At 36.1% G+C, this 18,979-nt stretch overlaps 1 protein-coding gene across 6 annotated transcripts; it reads left to right on the top strand.

Moving 5' to 3' along the window:
- The first annotated feature begins 1,002 nt into the window (after positions 1-1,002).
- Positions 1,003-6,484, top strand: LOC125202167 (putative disease resistance protein RF9). Of its 6 annotated transcripts, none has more exons than XM_089065829.1 (5): positions 1,003-1,161; positions 1,330-1,418; positions 2,993-3,779; positions 4,077-5,775; positions 6,322-6,484. In XM_089065829.1, exons 3-5 carry the CDS (start codon positions 3,038-3,040, stop codon positions 6,386-6,388), a joined length of 2,508 nt encoding a protein of 835 aa, XP_088921955.1. In that variant the 5' UTR covers positions 1,003-1,161; positions 1,330-1,418; positions 2,993-3,037; the 3' UTR covers positions 6,389-6,484. The 6 variants fall into 6 exon arrangements, with proteins under 6 accessions (XP_088921955.1, XP_088921951.1, XP_088921953.1 ...); XM_089065825.1 differs by lacking the exon at positions 6,322-6,484 and adding an exon at positions 5,935-6,266; XM_089065827.1 differs by lacking the exon at positions 6,322-6,484 and adding an exon at positions 5,935-6,266 and having other exon boundaries at positions 2,976-3,779.
- The last annotated feature ends 12,495 nt before the right edge of the window (positions 6,485-18,979 follow it).

Below are 18,979 nucleotides of genomic sequence, written 5' to 3'. Positions count from 1 at the left end.
TCCAAAAATTTAACCAACCCTCCATTCTTTCTAGATATACAAGGAAAACTGATCAAAGCCCAAATTTTAAATTAACTTGAATTAAGCTCAAAGGGAAAAAAGGGATATCTCTATGACTGTTGAATACAAGCGACAAACAGGATGCACCAAAAGAAGACACAAGAGAGAAGAGAGATACACCACAAAGTGCAAAATTCGTCCATGAAGGAGGAGAGGAAGAAAAAACATACTTGAGTGTAAAACACAAATCTATCAGCATAGTCCGCAATCAAGTCATTGTCAAACCTTCTTCGATCGGGCTAAAATTTTGTGAGTTCCTATACACATTGATCTAAGTTTTGGATGGTCAGATTGTGAGATATTTATTGAGGATTGTTTAAATCTATTTATCTCTTTTGTTTACCAAGACACCCTATTCTCGATGTCTTGTTGGTGATAGTTATATTCGCTAGTGTTGGTTGTAAGGAAGAAATTGAATCCTATCATCTTTGTTACAGTGGAAGTTGTTCGGAGTTGGTCCGTGATTTTTTCCAATATTGGACTTTTCTATATAAATCTTAGTGTCATTTTTGTTGCATTTGAATATCCTCTACTTGATTGGTCCAAGTTTGGTGCAATGGGGGAGGCTAATAAATCTTAGCTCTTAGGTTTAATTATTGTTAGTATTTTTGTTTCCGCTGCATATAATATGTATGACTAATAAATAATAATGTTTATCTTTCACCCTAATATTAACAGCATATAGCAATCTAAATTTGGACATTTCAGCCTCCATTCACAATCACAAATAGAAGTAATAAGATTGGACGATTCTGCACTTCATCATTCAATCAAACAATACACCTAACAAATTTCGACATCACATCCTCCAATTCTACTATTCAATAACGGAATGACAAATTGCAGATAAGGACATACTACTTTATCTTTAGCTTTAGCTTTAGCTTTAACTTTAACTTTACAATGAATCATGACTGTATATTAGTAAGTGGAGTACAAAATTATTATGAATACTGCCCATCTTGAAAAGCAAACAGATTTAGAAATATTATGAAAAAACAGAGGGCTAACAAACTCATTAAATCAAGGCCAACTTCATCATCATTTTTGGCGCCGAGGATTGAACCAGAGATAAGCAAAGCAGCAATACTGCGAAAAAAGGTACTACTACTACTACTACTACTATTTTCCCTTTGAATAAATTTAATTCGTATTCCTATCAAGTTATTATCAGAAACTTGATTTTCAAAATCCATTGATCCTAGGATTAAGATAATCTTCTGTCATTTTTTCATATTTTCTTCTTTTTGAATTTGACTGTGTATATAGCTTTATGAATTTGCAGTTTGAATCCCTTCCAACTTTGTGTTAAGGGAGGATTGAACTGGAAAGTCAACCAAAAAGATCCAAAACTAAAGGTATTTTTTCTTGCATAACATTTTAATAAGCCCCGAATCATTTTGATGCCCAAATAAATTACGATCTTGATGTTTATTTCGCAATATATGGTTACTTCCAAGATTTTAATTTTAACTTTAATTTAATAATCGATTATTGGAGTGGACATATTTAAATGTTATTTTTTGTCATAAATGTTTATTTTGACTGATTATTTTTCACAAATATATTTTCTTATGGCTGATTCTTTGTCCCTCTCACTAGGTTAAAATAATTATTTCCTTTGTTCAATATTAGTTGATGCATTTTTTTCGGCACAAAGATTAAGAAATAAGATATTTATTATGTTAAAATGACTTATATTAAAGTTTGAGAGAACAAAGTATTAGTAGGAAATAAAAAAATGAGTTAATTATTACTCCTACTATATAGTATTAAAATGGAAATGACTCAATTATGGTTAAACGTTCAAAATTGAAAAAACATTCAACTATCATAGGACGGAGGGAGTATCTAATAAAATTGTATTTTTATTTTAGTATCTTCAATTTATTGGTGGAATAAAGATGAATGATTTGTACAGTTTTACTTTCAAATTTAATCGAGTGTACATTTGTTATTTCTACAGGAGCACTGAAACCTACATATAAAGCTTCCATTTTGTTAATGCATTACTCCCTCCGTTCCATAATAGTGGAAGCAATTCTTTTGTCATACGATTTAAAAAAATTGTGTTAAATTAGTTAAGTAAATGAAGAATAAAGAAGTAAACTAAAAAGGTTGACAGGTGAAGAGAGAAAAAGTAATATAGAGTAAAATAAGTGAGAGTATAAAGTAAGTTAAAAAAATGTGTTGACTTTTATCAAATAAGGGAAATAACTCCACTACTATGATAGGTACCAAAATAGCAAACTGACTCCACTACTATGGAACGTAAAGGAAGGAGTATATTTTTTTCAATATAATTATGGATGATACATAAATTAAAGATTTTTTAAAAAATTTAGTTATGGTCATCTTTTAACTTTTTTTATATACATGAGATTTATACCACTTTTAGTTTTCATTATAACAACTTTTTTCTGAGAAATTACAACTTCCACAATGCACATCCGATGACCTATTTGTTTAGAAGGAGATCATTTATCAATTTAATTAATTTGGTCTTGCTGTCTAAATTATTGTGTTTTAAATGAAAGAATAGTGAAGAGCAGGATGCAAAGTGATTAGATACATGCATGGTTTTTTAGGAAATTTATAACCATATAAATTGTTATATGGTTTTACTAGATACAAAAACTATATTGAAAGAATATGTGTATCATGATATAAACGCCAACTTTGTCAATCACAATTATTAGCATATTATGTATGGCAGTTTATAGTCTTGTTCAACTTTTCTTTGAGTTTGAAAGATATCACAGTCATCAGATCAAATCACACACGCCTACAAGAAAATTTCAAGACTGTAGTTTCATCTCCATAGATTTGAATCGTTTTTAAATTCACGTAAATTATGATTTTCAATACAAAATCAGTTTTTCTGTAATATAATAATTTATGGAATTTATACTTAGGTCATTGTTATTTTTAGGTAGGGGTGCAGCTTGTCTATTTCTCCTAGTAAGCAAGTGGAAACATGGCGGAGGCAGTCATTCTATCGATGATAGAAAAGCTGGAAAATTGTCCAGTAAATAGGGATAATATAATACATATTTCTGGACCTATCAAATGGATAATTAGTGAATTGAGACATATTGTGGATTTAGTGAGGAATAAGAAATTTGGAGAGGGACGAAGACTCAGCTTTTTGGTATCTGATCTAGTCCACATGGCTCACGATGCTCTCGACCTTCACAAGAAGGGAAAAACTTCTGAATTGTATTTCATTGCAAGATGGATTGGAGAGATCAAAATGCGAATGAGTAAACTGGGGGTTGATGGGGCGGAGACAGAATCCAACTCCGAAGATCATGCGGTGCTAGGCTTGGACAAACACATAGAAATGGTGCTCCGCACAATAATTGTTTATACCAAAGAATATCGTCCATTGGTTCTTATCAAAGGCATGGCTGGCATTGGAAAGACGACTCTTGCTAGAGAGATATACAACCATGCAGACGTCATTGAGCGATTCGAGTATCGTGCTTGGGTATGTGTTTCTAATGTCACAACTCTTAAAGATTTAATTATCAAACTACTACAACATGCCGTAGTAGATGTGGATGGTGACAATCTTCATACACTGGAGGAAATGGACAACCAAAGCCTCCTATCTATGCTTCACCGGCACATGAGAGGACAGCCATATTTAATAGTTCTCGACGACTTGCCCAAACAAATATACTTCAGACCTATCTGGAAAGCTCTTAAAAAAGAAGGTATGTATGTTAATGCTTATTATGGTGATGTGTCTTATACTGTTATTAGTACGTTATTAATCTAGTATAGCAACATAGATTTCAACATAATAGTGAATATTGTGCTATTCGAAATTAAGCAAATTGCCAAACAAACACTCCTCACTAGTATGAATTTTGTCAAATTTATAATAAATTACAAGCACTAATAGTGTTCAACGGATATTTATTTCTTTATAATTTTATGTGCTTGCATCATGTAACAATTAATATATCCCTTCTGATTTATTTTTTCTTTTATGTTTGTTCTCATGTAAGTATCCGATGGAAGTAAATTGGTGGTCACAAGTCACATGATGCATGGATTTCTAAAAAACAAACTCCACGATGTTTATAAGATGGAACCTTTGGATTCTATTATGAGCTGGCAATTGTTTTATAAAACAATAAACAGTGGGAATAAATTGAGGAATGAGCAGAAATTCCCAAAAGAGTTAGAGTACCAAGGAAAACTAATGTTGAGAAAGTGTGGCGGTCTGCCATTAGCTATTAAAGAAGTGGCAAATCAGCTAGCTCAAAAGAAAGCCTCTACTGGAAGTGAATGGGAACAACTTCTTGAGTGTGTTGATTTTGGTTCAACATTGGAGTTATTGGAACCGTATTATAAAAAATTGGACACCAGATTGCTGCTATGTTTCATGTATATGGCCTTGTATAAGGAAAATACAACTTTGAGGGCAAATAAGTTGACGCAGATTTGGTATGCAGCAGGAGAAATGGCGCGTAGTCATTCATACATTGAGGGTTTAATTGATGAATCTGTTATTGATGAAATCAACGACAAGAGCACACGGTATCGCATGAATCCAGTGCTACACAGACTATCCATTAAAAAAGCAGAGAAGGGAATTGGCTTTGAGATCCTTGGAAGTAATCGACTCAATGGAAATCCACGCCATCGTGTGATCATTTGTAGCAGAGACAATTTCAGCTACTCAATGAATCAAAACAATTACTATCTTGTTTCTCTCTTCTTTCATGGAGGTGGTTATTTCAATGCTAGTCCAACCTATTGGAAAGGCTTTGAAAAACTTAAGATACTTGACTTTGAAGATTTTGGGTTGAAGATTGTACCTGAAACGATCGGCATATTGACGAAATTAAGTTACTTGGGATTGAGAAATAATTACATAAAGGAGCTCCCAAAATCAGTGGGGTGCTTGAAGAATCTTGAGGTTCTTGACATAGCTCAAAACTTTATGGTGCATGTACCAGATATTATATGGGAAATGGGTAGCCTTGTCCACCTCTACATGTCTGATGTCATTTGCAAGAAGCCTTTTAAGATAGATGTGCTACAACGGCTGGAGACGCTAACCTCGGTCTCAGTTGATAATCTGTTATATGAGCTCTCAGGCTTTAAAATGTTGACTTATCTTGCGAAATTAGGTGTACAAGATTTGGATGGAAACACACATGTAAGCAAGCTCTTTGTGTTGTTGTCCAACTTTAAATTTCTTGAGCACCTAATCTTAAGAGGATACCGTTTTAAGAGCATGTCTTGTTTGGTTGAGCTTGGTACTCTAAAATATGTCAAAACACTCAAATTGGATGGACGCCTTGATAGGTTGCCGAATAGTTTCCCTTGCCAGATGGCTTCCTTGACGTTGGCTAATAGTTGTCTTGATGAAGATCCCATGCCACTTCTAGGGAAGCTATCTCAATTAAGGAACCTCATATTACGGAATGCCTTCACAGGTCAACGAATGGGGATCTTTAAAGGCGATTTTCCCATACTTCAAGTCTTGTGCATGGAAGAGTTACGGCATCTGAGGAATCTACAAATTGAAAAAGGTGCACTGGATTATGTTCACAAATTAGAAATCCACAATTGTCCATATCTGGACACCCTCCCTGAAGAGGTTCGGTCAATGCATCGTCTGGAGGAGTTAAAGATGGAGACAACCAAAACCATTTCAACAAACATCAAGAATTCACACTCAATCTCCGAAATAAGGTTTGTGAATATCAATCCATAAGCACGGTTATTGGTAATAGGTTTGTGAATAAGTATTTATAATTTTACAGTTGTAAATGTTGTTTATCTTAAATTGGATTATGGTCATTGAGTTGTTAATGGCATTTTTCATACCAACCAACTTTTGGTGGATGGTAGTTGTTCTGGTAGTTTTCTGTCGCCATCACTTAGCCTAGTGGACAATCAACCTCCTTGTATTCCTTCCTGAGAGGTGGTGCACTGGTGCTCATCAATCGCGGCAAGGCGAACAAGGAGGGAATCCGACATCTTGAACAAGATCACTAGAGGGATTGTGTCTACTCTAGCATCATTTTGTAGGTGATGCTAGTGAGACTTATAGTAAAAATACCAAAAGATTAATAGGTATAATCAATGTAGAATAAAGAATTATGTGTAAATAGTTTGTAAAATTTAACTTTAAATAAGCTCAAAGGGAATAAAGGGATATCTAATTGGGCCAAACTCATGATTTTTGAATACAAGCAACAAACCTCTAAGCTGGCTAACAAACTACTGCATCTTCAGCAGCTTCAGCAACAAAGGCAAGAACCAGTTGAGGTTGAGCCACAATACCTTCTCATTTCTTTTCTAGCTCTTCTTCGCTCACGTTGTAATCTCAACGATTCCCTCTTTCGTGCTCTGTAACTGTAAAGGTTCTCGGGTTGCACTTCTCGGGGGTAGACACTAATCTTTTATTGTAATAAGTTTGAATGAAATTAGGCATCACCCTCACATTGATGAAATCTCAAGCAATCAGCACAAACAGAGTTTTATTATTGAGACAACCTAGGTCCTCAGCTTCTCGCTCCACTTCTTCAACCACCGCATCAAACACCTCATCGAACAATTGATGATAATCGTCATTATCCATTTTTTTGAAAGTGGAATAGAGAAATATTCAGAAAACTCAAAGTTCCAATTTAGATCTAATAATAAAAGTTCAGGGTGTGCATAAATATTGAAATTTGTGTATTTACAGTAAAATGTCCCAATTAGAAATTAACTTATACTTACATTCAGTGGCGGAGCCACGCGGGAGCCTGGGGCCTTTGGACCCCTCAGCCATTTTACCTTTGGCAATATATATATATATATATATATATATATATATATATATATGGGAGTGCTCAAATCCATAACCCAATTTATATCAAATATCCATATTGATCTCATCCCTTTATTTTATCAATCTAACGGCCAAGAAACATGCTTCTTTTATTAATAATATTATTATTTTAATTCAGAAAAGGGTAGATTTGGTATGAGAAATTTAGTTAGTTTTCTTCCATAATTTACGTTATTTATGTTTCCTAAATTCAAGGCTATCATGATTTGATTTCCTTAATTAATTATCTTAATCTAAACCACATCTTTCTACAATAATATTGTTATTGCATTTATCATTGAAAGCGTAGAAAATTTTATTTTTTGAGATATACTACTTACTTTTTTTAATTTAGCAATCCAAACATCAAAGCTGGAACGACTTACATTATTGATAATGTAGGTTTACATTATTTTAGATAACACACTGTAATACATGATGAATACGTTATAATGTAACTTAATCTGTTAAATAATGTAACATCTTCTACAAATAATGTCAACACAGAAAATAATATATACATTACATTTGCAATACTAAACAGAGTACAAAATCATGCTACACTGTTCATGTTCTTCTAAAATAGAGTACATCATCCCTATTTCGACGACCTCCGTCCTCTACATCCTCTACATCCATCTCCTCAAAGTAATCATCAAACTCATCATCATAAATTACTCTTGTCCTCTTCGACCCTGTTCAAAAGTTAATAATATTATCGCATACTCAACAATGTACGTTATATATGTGTTAAAATAAAGACATGCTGAAAATGAATAATGTATCTGCACACCAACATGAAGACTTATGACGTTTACATTATTGTCGTAGAGAGCATACATTACTACATAATGAATCTGTTTTAATGTATCAAACTGAGGTAAATAATGTAAATTATAGACTAAATAATGTACACAACAATTCACAATAATATAGTACAAACATGACGACTAATGTATGCTGAATAAGCAATAATGTATACAACAATCTTGAATAATGTAACAACAACTACTAATAAACAACTACAAATAATGAAGATCAATAATGTACATAACCCTGCACAGTAATGAAATACGAACAAGAGAAATGAAGTATGCTTACCGGCAACAAACGTATCATTACCATAAAAATTGATTCTTTTCACGAAAATTCCAGGAATCGTCACGTTAATGTAAACATTAAATTGGACAATTCTAATCGGATATTTGAGTAACTAATGTATATCGGAGATGATTGAGAGAATTCCATATCTAAATTACCTTAACTGATCGAAAATGGAGCCTTCAACTTAAAGTTTCTAGCCTACGACACTCGGCGTAGTTTTGAACAAATTCACGTTTACGCCACAATTCTGGTCGCCAACTGTTGATATAAGCTTCGTTTGAGGTCTTCGTCTTCAGTGGGTAAGGAATCGCCACAAACTAGGATTGAATATAGAGAGCAAAAGTGAGAAACTAGGTTTTCGTCGATTTGGGGTAAATGGAAGAGAGAAATCGAGAGAGACAGCGTATATTTCGCTCCTTACGTTTTAAAACTGAATTCTGAATAAGATGTACCAATTATACCCCCATAATGTAACCAGTACTCTTAAATAATGTAGCTCGGGTATGATATATACTTTACATCTAATCCGTCCATCAAGTTAATCCTAAGGCTGGAAATACATTTGAACTTAACACTAAAGGGTCACTGACCCTAATGCTATATATATATATATATATAGCACCCTAAGTGTCCTATTTCCTTCTTAATCTCAGCCCTTGGATCCTTGAATTGGATGGTTGTGATCAATGCATTATTAGTCTATAATGTTGCATTATTAGCCGCTGTGCATTATTAGAATGAAAATGTGCATTATTAAATGACACGTGGCATTAATCTAATCGTCAGATGACAAAATCGTGGGGCTAGGATTAAGAAGGAAAAAGGACAAAAGATATGAAAAGTATTTGAATACATCCCTATATATATATATAGGGATGTGTTAAGATGACAACACTTATTATAATGACACCATACCATCATTCTCAGCCTTTAGATCTGGAAAGCGAGCGATCATTAAGCTGCCATGTGGCAGCATATTTTATTTAATTTTAATCATGAAAAATTGCCCAGGGGTAAATTTGTAACTCTCATTCCCAAATCAATTACACGACAACAACAATCATATTATTTCTCATTCTAGATTCACCCAATCGGATTCCAGATTTCATCCAATTCTGGTGAAATTTTACGCGATTCAATTGCGCATCTCATCTCCAATTTCACTCAACCCATTCCATACGAAGCTGCTTAATCCATTCCATACGAATTTGCTCAATCTCTCATCTCCAATTTCACTCAACCCATTCCATACGAAGCTGCTTAATCCATTCCATACGAATCTGCTGCATCCATTCCAATTTCACTCAATTTTTGATTTACATAATCTCGTTCATCTGATATGGCCGACGACTCCATTCTCAATTTTACCTGTATTTTTTTGCATAGTTTTGGAGCGTAATGCTAATTGAAATCCATGATTTCGTGAATTCTATTCTGCAAGTCGTGATCTGTAATTGAACTCTGTGAATTTACTAAGTAATTGAACGCTCCGATTTGTAGCAGTTTACTTTGTATTTCCCCTTTTGATTTCTGTGAATTTCTTCTTGCTTCTTCCTTTTTTGCTGATGATTTCAAAAATTTTATTGTTACTTTCGCTGCTGGTTTCAGTTTTAGTTCACAATTTTTTTTGCAGTGTTATTCATTGAATATTGCTGTATTACCATGACGATATTGCAGTTTACATATTATTTTAATAATTTTTATTCTTGATGTAGTTTAATGAAACAATTGCAGACCACACTATTTGCTTCAATCTATTACGTTGATTTTAAAACTTAGTTATGTTGACTCTGATAGTGTTTAGAGATTGAGTTTTCATCGAATTTATGATGTATTCTGATCTGTGATACTATGATTTTACACAATTTTCTGAATATGATCTTCTGTATATATACTATGATGCAGGTTTATGTAGTAAATATTGCAGGTTTATGTATTAAATATTGCAGATCACTTAATTGTTATTTGCATTGAATTGTATTTGAATTAATTCAAATTCTGTTTTATCATGTGTGATCCAGCGTGCCTCGACGATATTCAACCAAAAGTTCAGCAAGGGATTCTGCAAGCCATTTTGTGTCCATGAGAGAGAAAGCCATAAAGTTGAACAGCGAATCATTACATCGGTGTAAACAATGTGGAGAATTGGGTCACCATCTGTGGGGGACAAATTTACATCACGAATTTCGTATGTAATTGGGTGCATTGTTTTGGAGTGTATTGTTAATTGAAATCCATGGATTTCGTGATTTTCATTATGCAAGTCGAGATATGTAATTGAACTCCATGAATTTTGATCTGTAATTGAACTTATGAATTTAATATTCTCCGATTTGTAGCAATTTACTACGTATTTTCCATTCGTCCTAATTCGTTTTTTATTCAGTTCTTATGTTTTTACCAGATTGCTGCAATATGTGGTACATATTGCAGGCCACCATATGATTAATTGCATTTAATTGCAGTTTATATATGATCTGCCTAATGTTATGTTTTTCATTTTATCCGGTTGCAGTTTATATTTTGATGTACATAGCGTGGAACCAAATCTAAAAAAGTGGTCGTTACTTGAAAATAATTGAACACCGAGTTCGTGTCAAAGTCCTTGAACATTTTATTCGATCTTAACAGATTGTAGTTTTATTCTGCAAATATTGTAGTGTCACAAAGTAGTTTTTGCAGTTTACATTACTTTATTTTACTTCTTCCTAATGTAGTTTATTCAAAGGATTGCAGATTCTTTCTCACAATATTGATTATTATAGCTTTGTGGTATACAATCTTCCTTGATTTACTTATCGACTTGCACACCACCATACAAATTGTTTGAGATTTCATACTGTTGTGTTGAGATTTGTATTCACTGTAACTGAATATTGCATTGCAATGTTACACGTATTGCAGTGCAAAACTTAATGTATTCCATACCACCTTCCATCTTAGGCATACAAACATATTACAATTATCGGTAATCTAACAACAATGCAACAATGAACATTCAGATTATGTGACCAAAAATGTCTACACCACAATAAAGTCATCAAATTTTTAAGTACGAGTATTTACCAAATCATAATATTAGTCAATTCATTTACACCAAAAACTGTTAGAGTTTGTATACTAGAAATCACGTTTCGAGTGATTGAATACTGTAAAACTCTTATTTTATTTTCCAAGGAATAAAACAGATTATTTTTGTCATAATGTTGTTACGTTTTACATGTAATGGATGTTCATGCATGTTTAAATGTATAAGTTAACTTAACAAAGTCTAAGTCTTTGTTTTAGTAGACCGATTGTGGGCGGCGTCCACTTTAAGGTAACACGGTCAGTTCTAAACAAAGAAAAAGATGAATTTCACAACCTAGTTGGAATTAAACTATCCATCGAGAAAGGTTGCAATGTCAGTCCGCATATTTCTAAGCTTTACTGAAATAAGATGACATTGGTGTGGTGTGGTATAGCACTGAACGGATCTAACAGCAAGACTTGTCCTTAGGCTATCTACTGAAAGGCGAGGTCTTGATAAATATTTGTTTCTTAATCAATGTAGGTTAGCATTGAGCATACGATATTGATTATGCATTACTTTGACTTATCAAAAGGTGCGGGTTTTTCGTAACCCAATGATCCTGATATATTTGGTAGTGGTGATCAATATCTAGCGGTGCTATGATTGCTATTATATTGAATCGTGCGCGAGGTGAGTCTCGTTTGCTAATGTCCTCAAGAGGAGCGCGAAACAAGGTTTTATTATTCGGAACCTAGCTAGTTGGAGTTTGATTACTCTATGAATAATAAATAAGCGTTTCATGCCAAGTCCACTCTTGGAATTAATAAGAAGTTAATTAATTAAGTCCATAGCAGACATTAATTAATTATTGGAAATTTTTATCTTAAGCGCTGGAAATGAAAGTTAAACGGAAACCCGAATTACTTATAATTTCGGATTTGGATGAAGAGAGTTCAATATTACTTCTGTAGTGGCTGCTCGTAATATTCCAATTATAACTTATATTAAATTGTGGGTTCAATTTAATTAGTAAAAAGTAAATTGGATGAGCCCATATCCAAAACCTTCCATAGATCTCTGTCTGGGCCCAAAAGGAACTTAATATAAATAGGAGAATAAAGGAGACAGAATTATCACAATTTTTATACTTAAAATTTTCGAAAATTTCGTCCCCTAGCTGAAGAGGAGTTCGAATTTTACTCCTATTCCCAAAAGGATTTCTCCTGTCTTCTTTATTTAAGTCCTAGTATTCTGGTGAGATCAGCCCACACTGATATCGGAGTACAGTTCGGGAACTAGAGAGAAGATTTGTGGTCTAGTATTCAAAGCGTCACGTGGAGAAGCTGCTAGCCATCTTCAATTCTTTGGAGAATTAATTAGGTATTTTTCTACTCCGTAGAAAAGCATGTTTTAGGTTTCAATATTCTTAAAGCATGATTAATTCAAGTTATGAGCATGATACATGTGAGAATTAAGCGAATAGATTTTGTCTAAATAATCTGCTAAATAGATCTGATTTTTATGTGATTTATTTGTGCGATTAATAATTGTTAAATTATGTTAATCCATCGCAAACACCGCTTCCGCTGCCAGTTCCAACAATTGGTATCAGAGCCAGTCTTTGGCTCTGATTATTTGTATTTAAATTTCGCGAAATTCATGTGTGCATGTCTTAATTGATTACGAAGCATGTTCTTGTATCTTTATTATTTATTTTATGCATGATGATCTCAAGAACATTCGAATCATAGAACTTGAATTATTCGACCATACGAGATGAGCAATCCGTCGGCGCTCGCGCCGGGACGGATCGCCCTACGCGTGATCGAGAAAGGGGTGTCGCTCGAGTGGGAGTCGAGGGTCGACGGACATGCGGCGACGCGCTGATGAGCAAGGGCTCGTGCGCGCCGCCAGGCAAGGCCGCAAACCCTAGGCGGCATCCGTTGCAAATCGAGAACGGCGACGAACGAGTGGGAGTCGAGGGGCAGCGATCACGCGGCGACGCGCTGACGAGCATGGGCTCGTGCGCGCGCCGGTCGAGCCCTAGCCGGAGCCTGCTGCGTCGCGTGGAGGAGATGAGACGCGGTGGCTCGTTCGAGAGCTGCCGAGGCGCCAAGACTCCACCGGAAACCCTAACCAACCCTAAACCTAACCCTAGTCTCCCGCCACTAGCGGCGCACGACCGAGAGCAGCCGCTCCATAGGCGGCTGCTGCTGGTTCGCGCGAAGCCGCCGGAGTAGTGGGAGTTCGCCGGAAAGGCACGGCTCCGGCCGCGGTTCTGGATTGACGTCGACGGTGGGAGAAGCTCGGCGGATTTCCGCCGGGAGGAAGGGAGGAGGAAGCAACACGCTTCGGCGCAGCCTGCCGGCGGCGGTGGGGCGGCGAACACGCTCGCTCCGGGGCGTCTTCAAATCTTCGTCGTGTTGATTCATGCAAACCTCGAATCACAAGATATTGACGAAAGATTATATTAATGATTATTTAATTCCTAAGTTAAAAGATATCATTAAAAATAATATTATTTAATGAAATAAAATATTTTGGGAAGATTTTCCCTAGATTTTAGGAATATTTTGATTATTTTCTATATCTATGAATATTTTATATCCCAGATGATATAGATAAGAATAATTTAATAGTTTCTTAATTATAATATATATCTAGAATATCTAAATAGGATAGATATATAAAATCACATTAAATAATATAAAATTATTTTCTTCCTAATCTTGAACTTGGAAATTATATGAATTTAATTTTTCATGTCTAATTAAAATTATAAATAATGTGCTTTATTTTAGATATATCTTATGAATAAGAATTAAATTCTAGATTAATAAATTGCTAAACTAAGATACTAAAGATAATAAAAGATTTAATTATCCAGTCAATTAAATACCAATAGAATTTAATTAGTCTTAATCTGCCTTAAGGCTAAAGGATAATTAATGAAAAACCATAACCCAAAATATCTAAGCGATAATTATGAACTAAAAGTTTATATATGGTTTCCCTCGGTTGGACTGCCAAAGTTTTGTGAAACTGATTTTCTAATATTATTGCCACCTGTAAAGTAGGGACAATAATCCTACGAAAACAGTAAGTTCATAAGGGCAGACTTTTCACATAATAAATAGAATGAACTAGAAAGTGGTTCCCAATATTATTGCCACCTGCAAAGTAGGGACAATAATCCTAAGGAACTGCGAGTTTCAGGATTTAATCAGAATTTATGAGATAACTTGGTTTTGTTATCAGCACATGAACATTGTTATGGGAGTATGTTGTAGAAATAAAATTCTGTAATGCTAAATCTGATGGTCGTGCTTAGGCAACATTAGGCATATTAACCTCCAAAGGAGGATGCAATTGATGCGTCGGTGTTGTGACCAGTAAAATTGTCAAAATTTTAATGCGTATTAACCTCCAAAGGAGGATACAATTTATTAATTTTGCTATTGTAAGATTTTGAAAAGTTTTATGGTTAATCTACTCAATTTCCTTACATAAGTTTATGACAAATAGTAAATTCTTCTGTTTGCAGTGCAATAAAATCCGTCAAGATGTCTTTTAATCCCCTTTCTGCAATTCTCAAAGAAAACAAACTCGAGGGCCAAAATTACATAGAATGGAAACAAAACTTGGATATCGTTCTCATAGCCGAAGAGTACAAGTTTGTGCTCACTACTCCACGCCTAGCAGTGCCGGCAACCAACGCCGTGCAAGGACTGCGATATGCGCATAGACGGTGGCATAAGGCGAATGAGATGGCTAAGTGCTACATGTTGGCTTCTATGTCATCAGTACTCAAGCATCAGCATTCTGCCATGGAAACTGCCGCCGAGATTATGCAAAATCTCACAAATCTTTTTGGTACTCAGAATCGAACGGCTAAGTCTCAAGCCTTTAGGAGTATCATGACGAAGACTATGAAGGAAGGCTCGTCAGTGAGTCAACACGTCCTCGAGATGATGGGCCACCTCAACCAGATTGAGGTTTTGGGAGGGACGATCGATCCCGAGTCCCATGTTACTATAATCCTTCAAAGTCTTCCCCCTATCCAACAGTTCAAACTCAATTTCGAGATAAACAAGCGAAATTACACTTTGGCTGAGCTGCTGTCTGAACTTCAGTCGGCGGAGGACCTTATGGTTCCAGCTAAGGTAGCTATGCTGAGTTTGGCGCCTAATTCCTCTGGGTCTAAGCCTCGTGCGGGAAATAAAAAGGCACCGAACCCAATGGCAGCTTAGAATGCTAAGGGAAAGAAGAAGAAGAAGGGTGACAAGAAGCCTACTGGAAAGTGCTTCAAGTGTGGAGTGAAAGGTCATTGGAAGCCAGATTGTCCTAAAAAGGGCAAGGCTCCAGGTATGCACCATGCTCTGGTAGTCGAGTCATGTTTGGCTTCGACATCTACTCATACTTGGGTTATTGATACTGGAGCAACTGATCATATATGTTTTGATTCTGACTTAATGCAGGTGACAAGACGGTTACATGATCGTGAGATCGAAGTCCAGCTGGGCGACGCTACTATAGTGGCGGCCGTTGCAGTGGGAGACGTTTATTTGCGTTTTTCTAGTGATAGATTTTTGATTTTGAAGAATGTTTTGTTGATACCTTGTTTTAGAAGAAATTTAATTTCAGTTTCTAAATTGTCTTTTGATGGATATTCGATTTCTTTTAATGACAATTGCGTTATTAAGAAAGATGGTTCTTATATCTGTCGTGGTATCATGGAAAACAATCTGTACACAATCACTTCTACTCAATTTAATCAACGTAAATCAGAACTCAATGCTACATCGAAAATTTCTAAGAAAAGAAAAGAACCTTCAAGTTCAATGAATGAAACGTACTTATGGCACCTTAGACTTGGTCATGCCAACGAAAGAAGAATTTATGCGATGGTTGATCAAGATCTTATCAAAGGTCTTGAAAAGGAACCATTTTCGAAGTGTGAATCTTGTCTCGAAGGCAAGATGACTAAGAGACCTTTTAGGTCAAAGGGGAATAGGGCCAAGGAAGTACTTGATCTCATTCATACTGATGTGTGTGGACCGATGTCAACCGAGGCAAGGGGCGGCTTTCGATATTTTTTCACCTTTATAGATGACTTCTCGAAAGTTGGATACATCTATTTGATGCGCTACAAGTCTGAAACTTTTGACAAGTTCAAGGAGTTTAAGGCTAAAGTGGAGACGCGTCATGGTAAGAGTATCAAATGCCTACGATCTGATCGCGGAGGCGAATACCTAAGTGCCGAGTTTTTGGACTACTTATCAGTGTCGGGAATCCCAAATGACTGCGCCGGGCACACCCCAGCAGAATGGCGTAGCTGAAAGAAGGAATAAGACCTTATTAACATGGTCCACTCGATGATGAGTTATGCACGGTTACCTACTTCGTTTTGGGGGCATGCTTTGCTATCAACAAGCTATCTCTTAGACCACTTACCTTCTAAATCAGTTCCTACTACCCCATATGAGTTGTGGAATGGGCGAAAGCCCAATCTGGAACATCTCAGAGTGTAGGGGTGTCTGGCCCATGTATTGGAAAAGGATCCAACAAAGCTGGAATCTAGGACAGAAGTATGTGTGTTTATAGGTTACCCTAGAGGAACGAAAGCTTATGAATTCTATAGTCTCCGAGATCAGAAAGTAATTGTAAGCACTCATGCCACATTCTTAGAGGAAGACTTTGTAATGAATCATAAGTCCAGCAGTGAGATAGCTCTTGAAGAGCTAACTCCAGTCACAACTTCCATTAACCAAGAACCATTACCTAGTGTAACAACAATTCTAGAAACTTCAACAAATACTCCGAATGTTGTAGTGCCGCGTCGCAGTGGGAGGGTCTCTCATGAGCCCGAAAGATACATTGGTTTGGGAGAGTGTATGGATCACTCCTCGGACGACAATGTACTTGATCCCTGGAATCTTGCAGAGGCGCAGGCAGATGTCGATCATTGCGAATGGGTGAAAGCAATGGATTCGGAACTACAATCAATGGTAGACAAAGACCTCTATGATTTGTCTGTCCTACCCGAAAGCTGTACTGCCATTGGGAGCAAGTGGATATACAAATGTAAACGTGGATCCGATGGACGAGTTAAAGTCTTCAAGGCAAGACTAGTGGCTAAGGGGTATACCCAAAAGGAAGGCATCGATTACGATGAGACCTTCTCCCCAGTGGCCATGCTCAAATCGATCCGTATACTTTTGTCTATAACAGCTTACATGGATTGGAAAGTATGACAGATGGACGTTAAGACTGTGTTTCTAAACGGGAGTCTTGAGGAGACCATCTACATGGAACAACCCGAAGGCTATGTAGTAAAGGGCAAGGAACACATGGTTTGGAAGCTTAAGAAGGCCATTTATGGCCTCAAGCAAGCATCTAGATCATGGAACCAGTGTTTCGATCAAACTGTACAAAAGTTTGGATTCGAAAAATGCCCCAATGAAAGATGCGTGTATAAGAAGGTTGAAAAGGAAAATGTTGTGTTCTTAGTTTTATATGTAGATGACATTCTTCTAATTGAAAACAATAAAAAAATGTTGTCATCAGTGCAAACTTGGTTGTCCAGCCAGTTCGAGATGAAAGATATGGGTGATGCGGGACACATTCTTGGTATCAAAGTTCTTAGGAACCGTGCAAAGAGAACGTTGTGCTTATCCCAAGAATCTTACATCGACACAGTACTTAGACGCTTTAGCATGCAAGATGCCAAGAAAGGTTTCTTACCTTTTAGACATGGCATCCATTTATCTCAAGAGATGTGTCTAGACAGCATCTGAGATAGCAGAGATGAGAAGAATACCATATGCCTCGGCAGTTGGTAGTCTCATGTATGCTATGCTTTGTACTAGACCTGATATTTGCTTTGCTGTTGGCATGGTAGCAAGATATCAATCAAATCCCGGCCAAGGACATTGGACTGCCGTAAAGAACACACTCAAGTACCTTAATCGGACTAAGGACTATGTTCTAGTTTACAATGCAGCCGAGCTCTGTCCTTTAGGATATACAGATTCAGATTTCCAAGTTGATGTAGATTCAAGAAAATCAACTTACGGATATGTGTTTACCTTAGGAGGTGGAGCTGTAATTTGGAAGAGTGTAAAGCAGAAATGCATTGCAGACTCTACCATGGAAGCCGAGTATGTGGCCGCTTCGGAGGTTGCAAAAGAGGTTGTATGGCTTAAGAACTTCCTTTTGGACTTAGGTGTGGTTACGAATATGCCCAAGAGCATCACCATTTATTGTGACAATTCTGGTGCTGTGACAAATTCGAGGGAACCACGGGCTCATAAAGCAAGCAAGCACATAGAGAGGAAGTATCATATCATTCGAGATATAGTGCAGAGAAGAGACATAAAAGTGGTCAAGATTGAGTCAGAAAACAACCTGGCAGATCCTTTCACGAAGGCATTAGCGGTCAAGCCGTATGAAAGCCATGTTGAAGGAATGAGAGTTCGACTAATTCAAAACCTCAATCCGCTTTCAGTATAAGTGGGAGAATTAGACGTTAGCACATTTTGTATACGCGAAAGTGTTTTGAGTATAAGTGGGAGATTGTTAGAGTTTGTATACTAGAAATCACGTTTCGAGTGATTGAATACTGTAAAACTCTTATTTTATTTTCCAAGGAATAAAACAAATTATTTTTGTCATAATGTTGTTACATTTTACATTTAATGGATGTTCATATATGTTTAAATGTATAAGTTAACTTAACAAAGTCTAAGTCTTTGTTTTAGTAGACCGGTTGTGGGCGGCGTCCACTTTAAGGTAACACGGTCAGTTCTAAACAAAGAAAAAGATGAATTTCACAACCTAGTTGGAATTAGACTATCCATCGAGAAAGGTTGCAATGTCAGTCCGCATATTTCTAAGCCTTACTGAAATAAGATGACATTGGTGTGGTATAGCACTGAACGGATCTAACAGCAAGACTTGTC

Source organism: Salvia hispanica, chromosome 2 (assembly GCF_029641045.1).
Source record: "Salvia hispanica isolate PSC_SH4W2 chromosome 2, Shi_PSC_v1, whole genome shotgun sequence".
Classification (NCBI taxonomy): domain Eukaryota; kingdom Viridiplantae; phylum Streptophyta; class Magnoliopsida; order Lamiales; family Lamiaceae; genus Salvia; species Salvia hispanica.
The sequence above is the reverse complement of the archived record's forward strand: the minus strand, read 5'-3'. Positions and strand labels throughout refer to the sequence as shown.

Excerpts from the sequence above, each read along its gene's own strand:
- LOC125202167 (XM_089065825.1), top strand. The coding sequence starts at position 3,038 with ATGGCGGAGGCAGTCATTCTATCGATGATAGAAAAGCTGGAAAATTGT. Across the intron at positions 3,780-4,076 it reads GAAAGCTCTTAAAAAAGAAG|TATCCGATGGAAGTAAATTG; the intron begins GTATGTATGTTA and ends TTCTCATGTAAG. Across the intron at positions 5,776-5,934 it reads CACTCAATCTCCGAAATAAG|TTGTTCTGGTAGTTTTCTGT; the intron begins GTTTGTGAATAT and ends GGTGGATGGTAG.